General features: G+C 37.8%; 1 protein-coding gene across 1 annotated transcript; it reads left to right on the top strand.

The window, feature by feature from the left end:
• The first annotated feature begins 5,802 nt into the window (after positions 1-5,802).
• On the top strand, positions 5,803-8,538 carry LOC149220866 (disease resistance protein SUMM2-like). Its single transcript, XM_089387226.1, has 3 exons — positions 5,803-6,981; positions 7,286-7,411; positions 7,501-8,538. The coding sequence occupies exons 1-3, from the start codon at positions 5,803-5,805 to the stop codon at positions 8,536-8,538; spliced, it is 2,343 nt and encodes a 780-aa protein (XP_089243352.1).
• The last annotated feature ends 10,400 nt before the right edge of the window (positions 8,539-18,938 follow it).

Below are 18,938 nucleotides of genomic sequence, written 5' to 3'. Positions count from 1 at the left end.
GCCGAGTCAACGAGTTCAGTTGGAGGCTAGACCTTTCGGTGACAGTCGAAAGGAAGGAGAGACTTCTAGAGAAAAAGGTGTTGAAGACACAAAGGAAGCCGTTGAAGCTTCTGAACCAGTGCAAGTTTCTGAACCAGTTCAGCAACCAGTCGCTCTGAGAAGGTCTACAAGGGAAAGGAAAACTCTCAAAAGGTATGAAGATTCTGCTTCATCTTTTGCTTTGATTACTGAAGATGGGGAACCTTCTTGTTATCAGGAAGCAGTAGATGATACAAATAGCGAGAAATGGAAAATGGCTATGGAAGAAGAAATGGACTCCTTAGCCAAGAACAATACCTGGGATCTTGTAGAGCTTCCTGAAGGGAGAAGTGTTGTTGGATGTAAATGGGTCTTCAAGCTGAAACGGAAAGTTGATGGAAGTATCGAAAGGTATAAGGCGCGACTGGTAGCAAAAGGGTATTCTCAGGTTGAAGGTATAGACTTTCATGAGATTTTTTCTCCAGTTGTAAAACTTGTTTCTATACGTACTGTGTTGGCACTAACTGCGTTGCTTAATCTTGAGTTAGAATAGTTAGATGTTAAAACAGTTTTTCTACATGGTGATTTGAACGAAGAGATATATATGGAACAACCAGAAGGTTTTGTACGAGGTCGCAGTAGAAGATTAGTTTGCAAGCTCAGGAAATCATTGTATGGTCTGAGGCAGTCTCCCAGACAATGGTACAAGAAGTTTGATTCCTTCATGGTGAGCCAGAACTTTATAAGAAGTGAGTATGATCATTGTGTGTACTTAAAAAGTTTCAATGGCATATTCATTATCTTAGCTTTGTATGTTGATGATATGCTTATTGCAAGCAAAAGCATGGAAGAGATCAACAGGTTAAAGGCTCAACTCTCTAGGACGTTCGATATGAAGGATCTTGGAGCAGCAAAACATATCTTGGGCATGGAGATACACAAAGACAAGAAAAATGGTAAGCTTTGGTTGTCACAGCAGAAGTATGTGGAGAAGGTACTTGAAAAGTTCTCTATGAATAATGTGAAAGTTTTTAATGTTCCTTTAGCTTCCCATTTTAAGCTTTCTTCGGTTTTGAGTCCTAGAGCTGATGAAGAAAAGCAGTATATGTCTCATGTACCATATGCAAACGCTGTAGGCAACTTAATGTATGCGATGGTATCAACAAGACCTGACATTTAACATGCAGTTGGAGTTGTCAGCAGGTTCATGGCAAATCCAGGTAAAGAACATTGGCAAGCAGTAAAATGGGTGCTTTGATATCTAAGAGGAACAAGTGACCATTGCATCGTCTTTAATGGTAGTGAAGGATTAGTCTGCGGATATGTAGATGCTGACTATGCAGGTGATTTGGATAAAAGAAGATCTACTACAGGTTATGTCTTTACTCTTGCAGGTGGAGCAATTAGTTGGATGTCAAAGCTTCAAGAAACAGTTGCGTTGCCCACTATCGAAGCTGAATATATAGCTGCTTCAGATGCCAACAAAGAAGCAATCTGGTTAAAGGGTCTGCTCGATGAAATTGGAAGGACGCAAGAGAAAGTGAATGTACTTTGTGACAGTCAAAGCGCTATTCACTTGGCTACAAATCCTGCTTATCACAGCAGAACCAAGCACATTGATGTAAGGTATCATTTTCTGAGACATGTGATTGATGGCGGAAAAGTAGCTCTTCAAAAGGTCCATACGTGAGAGAATTGTGCAGAAATGTTCACAAAGCCAATTACAATAGAGAAGCTGCGGTGGTTTAGCTTCTCTTGGCTCGCAGAAAAGATGATGAATGGGCATGGGCAAGAGATTAGGAAAATTGTTGTAAAGGTGGAGTTTGTTAGTTTGACAACGAATTAGTAACTTTGGGTAAATGTAACTAGACAATTTTATACCGAAATATTAGTTATGTAACGACGGTCTATGATATAAAACTATCAAATGCCCATGAAATGTAATGAGAGGAGAATCATTGTTGAATAACAAATTCCAATCCAATTCAATTTCTTATTCAGTTTCTTGTCTTGGTTATTCTGTTGAGTCTCTTTGTTTTTTCTTCATTATTTCATTGATTCGTACAACATTATCATCCCACAATTTGTCCTTAAAATTGGAGGTAATAATATCTTTGACACCATACTTGCTTCCCATAATGATCTCCTTCTTAATCCCAATGATGCAGCTAAGACTAGAAATCCTTATAGGACCCGCATCATTATTATTATGGGCTATTTCATCCATGGTCATATTCGAAAAAAAAAATTATATATAAAAACTCAAAACTTATATCAACTAAACTACGACGTTATTATTATCGCCGGAGTGGACCATCTAACAACAGATGACGTAAACAATGAGGAGATATGACAAGTGCAGCCATGTAGTCAATGACGTTTGTGACAGATATGGCAGAGGAAGGGAACTCGCAGGTTCGCAGAAGGTAAGTGGGATATTTTTATTCATTGTTTAAACCTCAACTCAGGGGATGAATAAAATAATGAGGAGATATGACAAGTGCAGCGATGTAGTCAATGACCTTTGTGACAGATATGGCAGAGGAAGAGAAAGGTTCGCAGAAGGTAAGAGGGATATTTTTATTCATTGTTTAAACCTCAACTCAGGGGATGAATAAAATATATTGAAAATAAAAATTAGTGGAGTGGCATAACAGGTTCCCCGATCATGGTATGAAAAGCCTCCATTGCAATTACCTCACACCAGTTCCTGTTGGTATTGCTCAACGGTAAGCATGTGGTTTAGTGTAAGATTATTGAGATACACAGATCAAGATCTGCAAGACAATAAACAAGCTTGCAAGAGAAGGAAGGAAGCGAGCAAGAATTGAGAAAAGAATGAAAATTGATTCTACAATATTAGTTTTAGAATAAATACATAAAAGCAACTAATTTAAGCTTAGTTGTACATGCAATAACTAAAGCTAACTAAAGCTAAGTTTGCTTTATCTTATGTTGATGTGTACATGTGCCACATGCAAGCAATAAGTTAACTGGAGCTAATCTAGGTGCATGTACACCAACACAACTAGTCTAAGTGCATGTACACCAACACCCCCCCTTAAGCATAACTTAGGTGAGTGTGATGCAAAATGAATGAGTCCCGACAACATGGCCATTTTAGGTACCCATATACAATGCATAAAAAGGAGGAAAGAGGGAAAACCCAGTGGGAAGAAAACCCCCCCTCAAAATATAATGCAAAAGTAGAGAAAAGACAACTGCTAGGCAGTCGTGTCCTTCACCCCGAGACGATCTCGCAGGAATCGAAATCTCTGCTCAGTGAAAGTCTTGGTGAAGATGTCAGCAATCTACTCGGAACTAGGACAGTACTGAAGATTGATGATCCCATCATGAATGAGTTCTCTAATGAAGTGCATGTGGATCTCGATGTGTTTGGTACGCTGCCGCTGCACTGGATCTCTGCAAAACTTTAGCGTACTTTGATTATCGCACCAGATGACAGTTGGATGATGGACACTAATCCCAATCTCAGATAGGAAATGTTGTAGCCAAATTGCCTGAATAGTAGCATTGACTGCTCCTCTATACTCGGCCTTTGCTGATGATAAAGCAATGGCAGCCTGCTTCTTACTTGACCAACAAATTGGGCTGGATCCCAAACTAAGTACATAACCGGAAGTAGACTTGCGATCAATGGTGTCGCCAGCCCAGTCTGAATCTGTGAACCCGATGAGATTCAAAGAACAATTGGCTGCATAATGAATCCCATAGGTGATTGTCCCCTGGACATATCGAAGGATGCGCTTTGCAACATTCCAGTGTAACTCATGTGGCTCCTGCGTGTATCTGGAAACTGCTCCGACAGCATAGGAGAGATCAGGACGGGAGTGAGTGAGATAAGGAAGACTTCCCACAAGCTGGCGATACAATGTGAAATCAACCAATGGTGTGTCTTTGCCATTCTCAAGCTTTATCCCTGATAAGAAAGGTGTGGTTGCTGGCTTGCAGTCACTCATGTGAAATCGTGCCAAAAGATCTTTGGCATATTTTGGTTGAGAAATGGTAATGCCAGAATCACGTTGATGGATCTCTAGTCCAATGAAGAAATTTAGCAAGCCCATGTCTGTCATAGAAAACCGCTTATGCAATGCAGTTTTGATGTTAGTAATGACAGAAGCTGAACTACCCGTTATCAAAAGATCATCTACGTAGAGTACTATGATCAACAAGGAGTCAATTTTCTTCAGAAAATAAACATTGGAATCAGATTTGCAGCGTACAAAATTTTGAGATAACAAATAAGAATCCATCTTTGCATACCATGCTCTAGGTCCCTGCTTGAGGCCATAGAGAGACTTCTTTAGTTTGCATATCAGAGATGAATTCTGCATGTATCCCTGTGGCTGCTCCATGTAGATTTCCTCCTTGAGATCACCATGAAGAAAGGCATTCTTCACATCCATATGATGCACCTCCCATCCGCTTGCTGCTGCAATGGAGAGAGCTAGCCGAATGGAATCCATTTTTGTCACTGGAGAAAAAGTCTCATCATAGTTAACACCATGTACTTGCTGAAAACCTTTTGCTACCAATCGTGCCTTATATCGACTAACTTGTCCATTTGATGCTTTCTTGGTCCGGTAAACCCACTTGCATCTCACAAGTTTGCGATTTGAAGGTAGTGGAACCAAATCCCAAGTTTGGTTCTCAATGAGAGAGTTATATTCCTCATCCATGGCGACTTCCCATTCAGGATGCCCATTTGCTTCTGCATAAGTTTGTGGATCAGATCCATGCATCATATAAGCATGCATGGGCATGGATGGCTCCATAGCTAAGAGTGCTTGCGGATCTTCCTCAAACAGAGGGATAGAGGCAGGATCATCAAGGATATCACTCATGCTGCGCCATTTTTGTGTTGAAGGTGGTCGAGAATCTTCCGAACTACATGCAGAAGTATGATCTCGATGTTCAACAACTGGTGGTCTAACAGGGGTCACAGGAAAAGACTCATCTTCATCAGAATGCTGGTCTGAAGTTTCATCTGCATACTCATCAATGAGTGGTGATGAAAATTTGGTAACAAGTTCATCTACTGGTGCATGTGAAATATCTTCGTCAAACTTTACACTCCTTTCAATAAAGAGCTCTGATACCATGTAAGATTTTTGAGATACACAGATCTAGATCTGCAAAACAATAAACAAGCTTGCAAGAGAAGGAAGGAAGCGAGCAAGAATTGAGAGCAAGAATTGAGAAAAGAATGAAAATTGATTCTACAATATTAGTTTTAGAATAAATACATAAAAGCAACTAAGTTAAGCTTAGTTGTACATGCAATAACTAAAGCTAACTAAAGCTAAGTTTGCTTTATCTTATGTTAATGTGTACATGTGCCACATGCAAGCAATAAGTTAACTGGAGCTAATCTAGGTGCATGTACACCAACACAGCTAGTTTAAGTGCATGTACACCAACATTTAGACATCAGTGGAAAAACCAGTCGAGTGTCCATAGAGGAAATTTATTGAAAAATTCATGGCCGATCCTGGTTTTGTCCCTGGACTTGTTGGTGTGGGCATACAGATGATAATCAACCAAATACTTGGGCACATTAACATTGCCCTTCGCTGCCGGAAAGTCCTGGACGCTCTGAAAGACAAATTAATGAGAATTGAGCCTATTGTCATGGAGATCCAGCATTGCCGGCTGACATTGAACCAGCACAAAGATGAGGCTTCAGCTGTGAACAAATGGCTTGAAGAGCTGGAGGCTCTTCTCAATCAAGCATAAAAAATTGTGCATCAGTGTACGATACCAATGTGGGATGTTGTTTCTCGATATCAAACCAGCAAGAAGGTCACCGATTTGGTTACAGATATCGACAAACTGCTAACACTGTCTCCTCTGGCTCACATGGTCCAAACTCAAAAGCAAATTCGGAATATTATGGAGGGACAAACGCAGATTAATAAGAATATAGAAGCTTTGGCTGCGTCTTCAAGCAGATTTGCAACCATTTCCCAAACGACTCATGCTCCAATGGGCTTAAGCGCTAAGTTGATTGACGAACCCCTTATCGTGGGACAAGAAAAAGCTTTTGCAAATCTGGAGAAAATGGTAATAGATGATGTAGTTATCAACATTGGCGTGCTTGGCAAGGGTGGATCGGGAAAAACTCTGCTTCTCAAGCAACTCTTCAACAGTGAAAAGGTGCGTAATGACTTTAGCGACGGTTTATTACTTTGGCTCACAGTTTCGCAAAATCCAACTATTAAAAGTCTGAGGAATGAGCTCTGCACACAAATAACGTTGCAAAAAAATGTGGATTGGGTTAAAAATATGGACGAAGATGATGTAAAAATATGGTTAAATGAGACACTGCAGCAGAATTGCAAGTTTGCTTTGTTCCTGGACGATGTATGGGAAAATGATGCTGCCGGACTGTTCGAAGGATTGGCCATACAAAGGGCTGTAAGCGGTCATTCCAAATCCAAAGTTACTGTAAGTTCAAGGTCTCGCAGTGTACTGCTAAAAATGGGAGTGGCAGATAAGTACACAGTAACCATGCAGAACTTGTTCAGAGATGAGAGTTGGAAGTTGTTTGTATATCATGCTTTTCCCTATAATAACACAAGCATACCAGCAATCATCGACGAGGAAGATGCCAAGTTGGTGTGTCATAAGTGTGGAGGGCTTCCCCTTGCAATCAAAGTAGTTGGCAGAGCAATGGCGGGGTGTACTCATCCAGAGGAGTGGAAATGGGCTACCCAAAGGTTGCGAAATGACCATAGCCTGGACGATTGCCTAAGGTTGAGTTACGATGCACTTGGCAGGGAGAATATTCATTTTCAGTTATGCTTTCTGTACATTGCTGCAGCATTTGTAGAAGACCAAATTATTCATGCCAACCATGTGATTCCTTTGTTGGTAGGAGAAGGGCTGCTGGCAAGGAAGGATCACCATCGGCATAGCTACGACAAATTCACAATGGGGAAGGTTTTTTTTTTTTAAATAGTTAATTAATTCCCATTAAGGGTAATATAGAGAATCAATTAACTGAATTAAGTTGAGTCAATTTGTTGTAAGTTTTATTTTGGGTAAAGTCGAATTTAGTGTAATTATATTTCAAATTATTATTGTAAGAGAGTCTCTTTATGTAAACTCAAATTTATTGTGTGATTGCAAGTTATTTTAAAGAGCCTTTTAGAAAAAATTTAAATACAAATTTTATGTGATAAAGCTTAGTGTTACTGTGTATGTGTTAAATTTTGTGTGTTTTCTCCTCTGCCTTTTCAAACAGGTTTTTCTAAACCTTTTAGCAGATCGTTGCTTGATTGAACCGATCGTAAGGAGCGTTAATGGCAGCATGGTCTTCTTCAAGATGCACGACGTCCTGCGTGACTTGGGAATCCGTATTGCCGTGCCGGTCAGGGTTTGAGAACACTGAGAGAAAATGAATGTTCTGGACGCACTCGGATTTTGCTGAGCCGTAACGAATTCAGTTCGCTCCCTGAGTCGCTGAGGGCTCCAGAACTATGTTCATTATTGTTGGATGGTAACAAAGATTTAACAGAAATTCCAAAAACAGTTATTGGGAGCATGGTCTCTTTGAAGGTTCTCGATTTGAGTGGGACGTCAGTGCAGTCATTGCCAGGGAGTCTGGGGTGTTTGAAACAGTTAACATGCCTCATGTTATCAGGAATGCCCATCAACTTACTACCTGCCTCTATTACGAATCTTGTAAATCTTGAGATCCTTGATCTTAGCCGCTCTAGCATCACCGAATTACCAGCCGGTCTTCATAATTTGAAATCTCTGCGGTATCTGGGCATGGATAAATGTGGTCATTTGCAGTATCTACCTTGCAGTATCTCACGGCTTACCTCTTTGCAACATTTGTCGATGTACGGATGCACCGACCTCTGGGGAAACTGTGAGCACACTTCAGAGGGTTTGTCGATGTATGGATGCACCACTTTCTGCGAAAAAGGTGAGTACAAAAGAAGGAAAAGTGTGGCTTCCATTAACAGTCTGTCCAGCTTAAAGCAACTCTACATGTTACACCTAACAAACAATGGAGACACTATTACGGAAGGCACATTAGGTAATATGATTCAAATGGACACCCTCATGTTAGAACTCACAAGGATGCAATCTCTCCCCAGTGACATGAATCATATGTCAAAGTTGAGAAGACTATATTTGGAATGCTCCGACTTAGTTAAAATCGAGAGCAGTTTTTGTGATTTTCAAAATATGCAGAGCCTTGTGTTATACAAGTGTGGTATGTTAGAAGAGCTTCCACATTTGCATAAGCTTAAGAGTCTAAAGCGATTAGAAATAATTGAATGCTTTAGATTAAAGAATGTACCTCCGGAATTTGGTCACGAAGGGGCATTTTCTTCATTGCAGATATTTTCCCTTGTTGGGTTGCATGAGTTAGAAGAGTTGCCAGTGGTAACGGAAGGAGCAATGCCATTAATTAAAACATTTATAATTGTAGAATGCTCAGCATTGAAGATGCTTCCGAGGAGTTACTCCAATTTGAAATAACTCCAAATGATAAAAGCCTATGGTTGCAGTTCCATGATGTTGGAAAGTATAAGAGAAATTCAGGAATCCAACAAAATGATAAAGGTGGAGACAATGTCCATAGAGGACACCAGAGACGGTAAAAACAGGTACTTTCAAGTGAGGGAAGAAATGAAAAGTTGGCTGTGTGGAGAATTTTGGACCAACGAGCTTTTCCTTTTCTTAAGAAGTATTTATACACTTACATGACTAATGCCTCCATCATTGAATTATATTTCAATATGTCATATCTGTCTGCTCTTGTCAATCTTATGTTGAAACCTCCTATGCATAAAGTAACAGTGTTATTGCCTTTGCCATGCTACCTACCTCCTTCAATGCAGTTTCCGTTTACAGGCACAGCGTCCATGAAATGCTATTGAGCTACAAACAGATAACTAAAAAGAAAACGGTCTGCTTAGTTCTTGGCATCCACTCCCTTCGGCGTTGCAACCTGGATGTCTTCAAACTCTGTTTCCTGTCTGTCTATTTATTTTGTCTGTTAGAGGTCAAGTAACAGTGAGTTATGCATTCAGATTATAATCTATCATTGCTTCCTCTTCATTTTCATTGACTTTCATCGCTTTAAGATCGTTTCTGACTGTTCCTTTTTTTTTTTTCCCGGTTGGGCAGCTTAATTAATGGTGAGCCGTGAATAAATATTATCATGTGCTCACTGCTTTCTCTTGGTTTTCAAATAACCTTTGACGTCAAACAGATTGGCACAATTAGGGATTGTATAAATACTAAATCATAATGGCAGTCTCAATAGTGGGGAATATTTTTTTTCATGATCAGGTATAACATGTAATTCCTGATCAAATTTTTTGCGACTGTTAAATTAAATATTTATGTTTTATTTGTAAAATTGAGAATTTGTGGGTTAATATAATAGTTAAAATAAAGATAAATAATAGAAAATTTGTTTTTATAATATTTACAAGATATTTATATTTTACTTATAAAATTGAGAATCTATAGGGTAATATAATATAACAGTGTTTGATAAAAAAATAAAAACTTTTAGAAACCCTTGATTTTATCAGTTAAATTGTGTATAAAACTAAGAATAATATCATATTATTAAAATATTCTAATTACCTATGTATGATATTTGATTATCAACTTGTTCTTCTATAATGGAGAATATTTTAGAATAGTGAGTTGGTTCAGGAGACCTGACTATAGGAATTAGTGTTTATTTGGTTTTAACTTCCCTAAATCTGTGACGACTATATAATGTGTGATATACATGAACAATGTAGAGCTTTCTGCAAAACCAAACTCTCCTACTATCTTTCGTAAAACTGACCAATAAATTTCATTTTATTTAATACAAAACATTACAATTTTTTAACAATATTTTCATCTCTTCCAAAGTCGTGTTCCAACGATGCTAAAGACTTATCACTATCTTCATATTTGACATGTAAATGAAAATAAAGCAAATACTTCATTCACATTCACAAGTTTTGGTGAGACAGACGTTGATTCTGAGAACATTCCTTTAACGAACCTGTTTTTCCTTGTCCTTTGATCGTTCATTGAAGAATGCCGTCGGTTGCATCTAAATCGTTTATTAAGACATGATAAATATCAACCATTATAAATGCTGTGAAACTAAAACCGAAAAGAAAGCCGTTATTGGTTTTGGTTTTTTTGTGCACATTTTAGGTTAAATCTGTCCAGAATCCAGGAATTTGTTGGAATTCCTAATTTGATTCGTAAATTCTGCATAATCTAAGTATCCCGAAATTTTTTTATAGGTTAAATCTATTTATATATTTAAAAAAATGAATTTTACACCACCAAAAACACAATTTAACCCAAAATTATTTAAGAAAAAACCAAAATCAAATTCCCAAAACAATTTTTTTTTTAAAAATGTTTTCAATTACTTTGTAATTTGATCTATGGACGTATATAAACGTGTGACTGGAAGTTTTCTCATAATTTCTGAAAACAATTGCGTTGTAATTAATTTTCAAGTTTTAAATGAGTTTATTTCCATTATCAAACATGTGCGGTAGTTCAGATTAGTCAATATCAAGCTGGGAATTATGCTCTTAGATTTTAAAAACAATTGCTATGTAATTAAGTTTGAAATTTTAAATGTGTACTTCATTTGCATTATCAAACCTGCACGGCTTCAGTCAATATCAAGCTGGAAATTATGCTTCTACAATTACGTCTCCCTGGACATTAACTCCACTGCAACTGACCAGGTTACCTAGCTGAAATTGCACTTTCATTAATTAGATAGAAAAATCCATTTTCATGGCCGTGTCAGAGTGAGTAATTTAAGTTTACACCCCTGCTATATATTTATGTCCTGATCATGCTGCATTGAAGGAGCATGTCATTCCTAGCATTTTTTCGATGAATAAATTAAATGTTCAAGTGGATGGAGGGTTGTGAACTTGTGATGGATCGGTGCTATTGAACTCAACAAAATCGTCAAAGGGCGAAAAGGATGCAATTCTGAATCTGAAAGATTCCAACGCAGTAGAGAAGGTATGTCCGGGAATGGTGTCATTAGTGTAACATTATTTTACTACTCACAAGATAATATTGTGTTCAAGTATATAGAAGACTTTTATTATTTTTTTTCATAAAATAGAAAACCACTTGCTTTTATTAAAAAGAAGTTTCATACGCACAGGATTATAAACTGTTTACACTCTTTGACAAAATTAGCCCTTTATGCTACTCTCCTTACCACTTATGAATCTGATTGCTATGTCTATGTACCATCCTCCTATCTCTGTCATATCCCTCCAAGTTCAAAAGTACAAAAAAATACAGTGCTATTGGCAATAACAACCAAGAATTCCTTCATGTTTGAATGCTTCCTGAGTGCTCGAAGATTCTTTTTGCAAAAACTCAATACTGGATCAAACTTGGAATAGAACTGCGCTCTTCTTTTGATAGAAAATATGCTACATGGTTTTTTCTCGGTATATATGACAGAAAGATATCTTTATAAATGCCTTTATCAATAACTTGATACTATCCATCCCAGTTATAGAGTTTAGGAATCTCAAGAACGTTAACCATGTTTACCCAATAAATGATCAGCTTAGAATATCCAAAGACATCTAATTTTTCAATGGCAAACCACTTGGCTCAAATAGGACTCCCTACAAAACAAGAAGCTCTCTGCTCTATTGTTTGTACTCTTGCCATTGAACCATCTAAAATGATGCTATCACCAGAGCCCTTAACAATAAACATCCCACAACCACATACCTTTGATTTTGATGACTAGTCCGCTAGGGATATTAGCCCATATATCCTTATAGATGCATCTTATGTTAGGAAACTTCTCCTTAATCAGACATATGTCCAAGAAAATGTCGCAATATTTAGACATGTCCTGGTGACATTAAGCTAAGAATTGTCAAAAAATTGAGCTTTTCTTGTTCTCTAAATATACATGTCATAGTGACATTAAGCTAAGAATTGTCGAAACCCTAAGTTTTTCTTGTTCTCCAAATAAACATGTCATAGTGATATTAAGCTAAGAATTGTCAAAAACCTAAGCTTCTCTGGTTCTCCAAATACCCCACATGACATAAAAAGGAAACACTTTTATTGAGAAGAGTTTTGAGAGAAAATCACATCGTAATTCATTTGTCGACGCGTTTCGAATCAATGAGTGTGGTTCATCGACAAGTTGAAGAACCAGATCATGGTTGCATGTTAAATAAAGATAGCAGATCATCGAGCGACTATATTTGACTCAGCAACTACACCAAAGGATAGGGAAAGGAAAAAATAATTAGTCAATTAATTTGTAAGTTAGTTTAGTTATATTTATTACCATATTTGAATAAAGGAAATGCTAGTAATTTATTATTAAGAGTATGAAACAATTAGTTATTAATAGGCCTTTTTTTTATTAAAACTATCTAGATAAATAATTAGTTAATTCATTTAAGAGTTAGTTTTATTATATCTATTACCTTAAAAAGTAAATGTTTTTATTTAATTACCAAGATCAATAACCTATTAATAGATCCATTTGTTATTATTAAAACTAACTAACTATTTATCTATTTAGTTTTAATAAGAAAAAATACCTATTAATAACTAATTGTTTCATACTCTTAATAATTAATTACTAGCATTTCCTTTATTCAAATATGGTAATAAATATAACTAAACTAACTTACAAATTAACTAGCTAATTAATTTTCATTTCCCTATCCCTTGGTCTAGTTTTCGAGTCAAATATAGCCGTTTCTTAGTCAAATTTAGCCGTTGATCCAGTCTAGTTTCCCAGTGAAATATAGTCGTTTCTTTTAACATGTAACCATGATCTGGTTCGTAAACTTGTCCTAACAATGAACCGCACTCCTTGGTTCGAAATGCGTCGACAAATGAATTACGATGTGATTTTCGCTGAAAACTCTTCTCAATAAACTTGATATAGATCACATAAACCTAAATTCAACAAAGAAACATTGTGTATTCCTTGTAATCATTGAACGATTGTCAAAGACATTGATCTACAAAGGACCTGTCCCACTTAGCTCTTAAATTAACCATCCAGAAAACCACTATCTAAACTGAAATCGAAAATGGACACTAGATAAACAAGTGTAATACATCTTCTATAAACCTGCGACAAAGAGCAAATCTACTTGCGCCATAAATACCTCTTTTCTACATATTTTCCCATCTAGGAATTCTACTCTATACCAATACCCAAATAAAACATTTCAATTTTTGTGAAATATTCCAACCCCAAATCTTTTGAAACCACAAATAACTCAGATCATCTTTGTTGCCGTCGGAAATGTGGGAGTATACCTCTTTAACCGAAAATTTTCCTTTATTAATGCTTTCATCCCATGATAGTGCATCCATCTTTGACGACAATGTGATACTCGCTAAACACAGATGGAGGATGTATCCATATCACTTCACCACTAATGGGCTCGAAAGACCAATTTCCTCATACTTAGTCTAGGAACACATATCCGAGCTACGCTCTCTTTCCACATATATATCTTTTAGAAATTATATTCCATTGTTGTGGATTTGATCCAGTAATAGAAATGCTAATGTATGGTTAACAATCAGCGCTTTGACCACAGAAAATCGATCTCCACTTTCGTCCCCATGCCCACCTCCCATCTTAGATTACCAAAAATTCAATGTTTGATTTGCATCATACTTTTTCAAGAGAGAAGCCTTTTGTCCAGAGCCCCTACTATGATCCAATCAATATAAGACCTCCATTAAATAGAAATGGAGGAAAACCAGTGTTAATTAAGGATAATTATGCAAATACAAATCTCTATATAAACTTACCAGTCAAAAAAATAAAACGTTAAAAAAACTAAATCTAATTGGCCAATATTCTTGCTGTCGTATCACAAACTGAGGCCAATATTCTTTCTCTCGTATCACAAAATGTTGTCCATATGGTTACACTCTTGCTAAGTCATAATTCATACCTTGATTTCCTTTCCTATTCAATCAGAGGTTTTTAGGCTGGACAACCTCTAATGTGATATTTAATTCATGCCAAGAGTTTAGTGGACAAAGGTGGAGAGTTGCCTATCGTGAACAAAACTCTCACTAAAATACTTCTATCCATCTCTAGTTTCTCGCAACTCAGCAATATTTGCAAGTGATGGTTAACGCTAAAGAGAAGGCAATTAATTCACTACTTTCCATATTGCACGTCCATTCTTTTCTGATCTGTTTCATGCAGATTGATTCATATTATGACATTCATGTAATTCCATGAGTTATATATTACAATAGTCAATGCAGGAGCCTACACTGTACCGATTTCCCATTGAACCAAGGGGATTTGGATCCGTTTTTTACAAATATGATGAGCTATGTGATGTAGCTCATGTGAAAGATAACTAATTACTCGAGCATGTAGAGAACTGGTTAAATTTAGAGAGTTAGTTAACTGAGTCAAGTGTGAATGAGTTTTAGTTAAGCTTTATTTTGGATAAAGTCAAACTTAGTGTGTGGTTGCATGCCAAGTTGAGAATAATTAATATTATTTTGATATTAATGGAGAAAATATTTACATTGTTGTAACTTTCTCCCTAGTTTAGGATTCGTTCCTATAGTTATGGGGTTTGGGTGCAACTTCCTATTTCCTAGTCTTGTATTTAATGATGTAATCTTTGATTGATTGGGGAATAGAGTGGACGAGAGTGATCTCTCAAGTTTTGTGAGTGTAGACCCCAGGTGCAGGCCACACCTGAGAGCTACATCTCTTTCTTTTCAATTCTGTTCACATTTTATCTTGGTATCAGAGCTCAGCTTGAGTGAGCCTGATCTTTTGTCACCTGTGTGGCGGAATTGCCTGTGTGGCTGGAATAGCCTGTGTGGCTTGAAGTGCCTTTGTGGCTGTGTGTACACGAGAGCTCTGTGCTCAATTGAGCAGGTGGACTGCAGAACACCTGGCTCAGACTCGGAAACTTTTTTTTCTGAGTGGAAAGGCCGATTAGCGCGGATTTTGCACTGACAGTCGCGCCAGAAGCCCGATTAGCGCGGATTTTAAGGGATAAATCGCGCCAAAGCACCAGAAAGCCCGATTAGCGCGGGATTTTACCGGGAAAATCGTGCCAATTAAAATACTCACACCGATTTTTAATTAGCGCTGATTTTTCGCTCGGGGTAGCGCCAAGGGGATCTACGAATAGTGTGAACTTTGTTTGGCGGTTTGCAAACGGTGCAGATCGGTGGAGTTGCAGATCCGTCCAGGAGAGACAAATCGAGAGAGCGCTAGAGGTGATCTGCAGGAAACCTCGACTTCGTTTGGCGATCTGCAGGGAGAGCAGGATCGACGAAGTGGCAGATCAATCCGGGAGAGGTGGATCAGATCAATTGTGATCAGATCATTGTTTCGGCTGTGTTGAAAACGCCGAATTTGCTCATTGGAGCGGGAGTGCCAGACACTGTAGATCGGTGGCAGAGGTGACAGATCCATCTGTCAGGTATTGTATTTTGTTATTGTTAAGTAGATTCACAATGAGTAATACGATGGAATCTTACCTTAACGAATCTGGTAAACTCAACGGGTCTAACTTCACGAATTGGAAGTTTAAGATCCAGACCTTGCTCGAAGGTGTGAATGCTTGGACTATAGTGACAGGCGATGAGCAGAAGCCGACTGCAACCACACAGAAGGAAGACTGGGAAAAACGAGAAAACAAGGCCAAAGTCCTGTTGAAGATGTCTGTGAAAGACAATGTCATTGCACACATCAGAGATTGTAAAACGTCCGCAGAGATTTGGACAAAAATCAAAAGTCTGTATGAGACCCAGAATGCAAACAGAGTTTTGGCTCTGAAAAGCAAGCTATTTTCAATGAGGATGGACGAAAGGGAGTCTGCTACTGCATTTGTCGCGCGAATTAAGGATGTTAAAGACGGATTGGGGGCCATTGGAGTGGCGGTGGCTAATGAAGATCTTGTTGCAATTACAATGAATGGGATGCGTGATGATTTCCAAACCTTCAACACTGGAGTCTCGGCAAGGGAGAAAACACCCACATTTGATGATCTCACTGTGATCTTGCAGCAAGAGAAAGAGCGATGGCAGAATCTAAATCTGAACCCCCAAAGTGACGATCTTGCACTGGTGGAAAAATGACGACTATCTAAAGGGAAGCAATCACAGCAGCAATCAGTCTAGAAAGGAGGAACAACACATAAACATCATTTTCATAAAGGTATGCTTGCAAATCATTCTGAAAAGAAATGTTTTTATTGTGGAAAGAAGGGTCATATACAGAGAGATTGTTATTATAAGAAGCAGGCTAATGAGGCAAGGAGGAGACAGGTAAATCCAAAACACAGAGGATATTTTGTTGAAGAAGAAGACTTCAGCCATGAATTTCGACTGTTCACAGTTGACTGTGCCCTTTCAGCATCGAATGAAGATGACATCTGGTATGTCGATTCCGGAGCATCCTCTCACATGACAGGTAATAAGGAATTTTTTGATAGTCTTGAAGAAATTATAAATGGATCAAAAATATATCTAGGAGATGATAATGGATATCAGATTAAAGGTCATGGGGTGATTTCAGTTAAGTTACCAAATGGAAAGATTAGTCACCTTTCAAATGTTTTATATGTACCTGGAATAAAGAAAAACCTGATATCTGTATCCATGATGGCTGATCAAGATATGCATGTCGAATTCTTCAAGACTCACTATGTGATAAAGGATTGCAGGAATGAAATTGTTGCAACAGGCATGCGAGTTGGAAGCCTATACAGACTGGATGCAAAAAGTATATCAAAGCAAGCCATGGTTGCAGGAGAGTCGACAGCTGAACAACTCTGGCATCAGAGGTTTGGTCATCTGAATATGCAGGATCTCATGTTGTTATAAAAGAAAGGTATGGTCGAAGGTCTCCCCATCTTTCGTAACATTCAGTTAAACTGTGATGGTTGTTCTTTAGGAAAGATGCACAGAGAATAGTTCCTTGTGCATGATAGGAGGAGGCAAACAGAAATCTTAGAGCTAGTGCACACTGATGTATGTGGTCCCATGCAGACAAGGTTGCTAGGGGGAGCATACTATTTTTTGTTGTTTACTGATGACTGCACTAGGTATCCATGGGTTTATTTTTTAAACAAGAAAAGTCAGACTTTCCAATGTTTTATAGATTTCAAAACCCTGGTGGAAAAACAGTTTGGAAAAAGTATTAAAATTCTCTGATCTGATCAGGGAGGAGAATACAAATTAAAGGAATTCATGAAATACTGCAAATCTCACGGGATTGTTCAACAGTATACAATACCGCACACATCACAGCAAAACGGAGTTGCAGAGCGTAAAAACAGAACCTTGGTAGAGTACACAAGGAGCATGTTGCAAGGTAAAGGTCTATCTAATACTTTTTGGGCAGAAGCGATAAATACTGTTGTATATTTGAAAAATAGAAGTCCTACTAGGTTTCTTGGCTTCAAAACCCCTTTTGAAGCCTTATATGGATTTAAACCAGCAGTAAACCATTTAACAGTCTTTGGGTCAAAGGCATTTGCACATGTACCCAAAGCTGATAGAAAGAAACTAGACCCTAAGGCAGTGAAATGCATCCTTGTTGGTTATGGTACAGAGTTTAAAGCATACAAACTGTTCAATCCTGAGTCTCGTAAGACATTTGCAAGTAGAGATGTAGTATTTCATGAACAGGTACAAGAAAGGAAAGCTGATGTTGGAGATGATTGGCACATTCCATTGCTGTTGGAGGAAAGCAGCGAGGATGAAAGGGAGCAGGAACAGGAGCAGAAAGAAGAGAATGAAGAAGAACAACAAGAAGGTGAAAAAGCAGGCCCAGTTATGGCAGAGGAAAACAAATTTGAGGTAAGTTCCCTACCAAGGAGGTCAGGTAGGAAGACTCAATTACCATTGAAGTTGAGAAACTATGCGTTGATGTCAAAGTTTTTGAACATTATAGAGCCCTCTAATTATAAAGAAGCTAGTCAATTTGAGGAATGGAGAGCTGCAATGAATGAGGAGATGGAATCAATTGTTAGAAATAATACTTGGGAATTAGTAGAGCTGCCTAAAAACAAAACACCTATAGGAAGTAAATGGCTGTTTAAACCCAAAATTAATGCAGATGGAAGTATAGATAAGTTAAAAGTTAGGTTGGTTGCAAAAGGATACTCACAGCAGGAAGGTATTGATTTTGATGATACTTTTGCACCTGTAGCAAAGCTAAATACAATCAGATTACTTATTGCTTTAGCTACTAAATGTAATTGGGAATTACACCAACTAGATGTTAAATTTGCATTTTTAAATGGTGATTTAAAAGAAGAAATTTACTTAGTACAGCCAGAAGGATTTCTAAAGCAGGGGCAGGAACAGCTTGTTTGTAGGTTGAAAAAGGCTTTATATGGATTAAAGCAAGCTCCCAGGTCTTGGTATGAAAAGGTTGATTCTTTCTTTATAGAGCATGGTTTCCATAGAAGCTTAAATGACCCAAATTTGTATACCAAGTACAATGATCAAGGGCAGATTATTTTGATTTCTCTATATGTGGATGATATGATTCTAACAGGAAATGCAGATGACTTAATCAGAGGAATCAAAAGGCTCATGGCACAAGTCTTTGAGATGAAAAATCTCGGAAGCCTTAATTATTGTCTGGGATTAGAAGTATTCAGAGATACTGGGCAAACTTTTCTTACCCAAGGGAAGTATGCTAGAAATTTGTTGGAAAAGTTTGGAATGGATCGGTGTAGATCAGTAGCGACACCTTTGCAGCAAAATCTGAAATTGAGCAGTGACGATGGCACTAAGGAGGTAGATGCCACAATGTACAGACAGCTGGTTGGCAGCCTGATATATCTTACAACAACCAGACCTGACTTGGCATACTC

The sequence above is a fragment of the Pinus tabuliformis genome, chromosome Q (assembly GCF_031772625.1).
Source record: "Pinus tabuliformis cultivar Carrire ecotype Pingquan chromosome Q, CPIR1, whole genome shotgun sequence".
Lineage (NCBI taxonomy): Eukaryota > Viridiplantae > Streptophyta > Pinopsida > Pinales > Pinaceae > Pinus > Pinus tabuliformis.
This window is presented reverse-complemented; position numbering and strand designations above follow the sequence as displayed.

What these genes read in the sequence shown, in the direction of transcription:
- LOC149220866 (XM_089387226.1), top strand. Translation starts at nt 5,803, where the DNA reads ATGTGGGATGTTGTTTCTCGATATCAAACCAGCAAGAAGGTCACCGAT. An exon ending in ACAAATTCACAATGGGGAAG is followed by an intron (nt 6,982 to 7,285) that starts GTTTTTTTTTTT and finishes CTTTTCAAACAG; the next exon opens with GTTTTTCTAAACCTTTTAGC. An exon ending in GAATCCGTATTGCCGTGCCG is followed by an intron (nt 7,412 to 7,500) that starts GTCAGGGTTTGA and finishes TCGCTCCCTGAG; the next exon opens with TCGCTGAGGGCTCCAGAACT.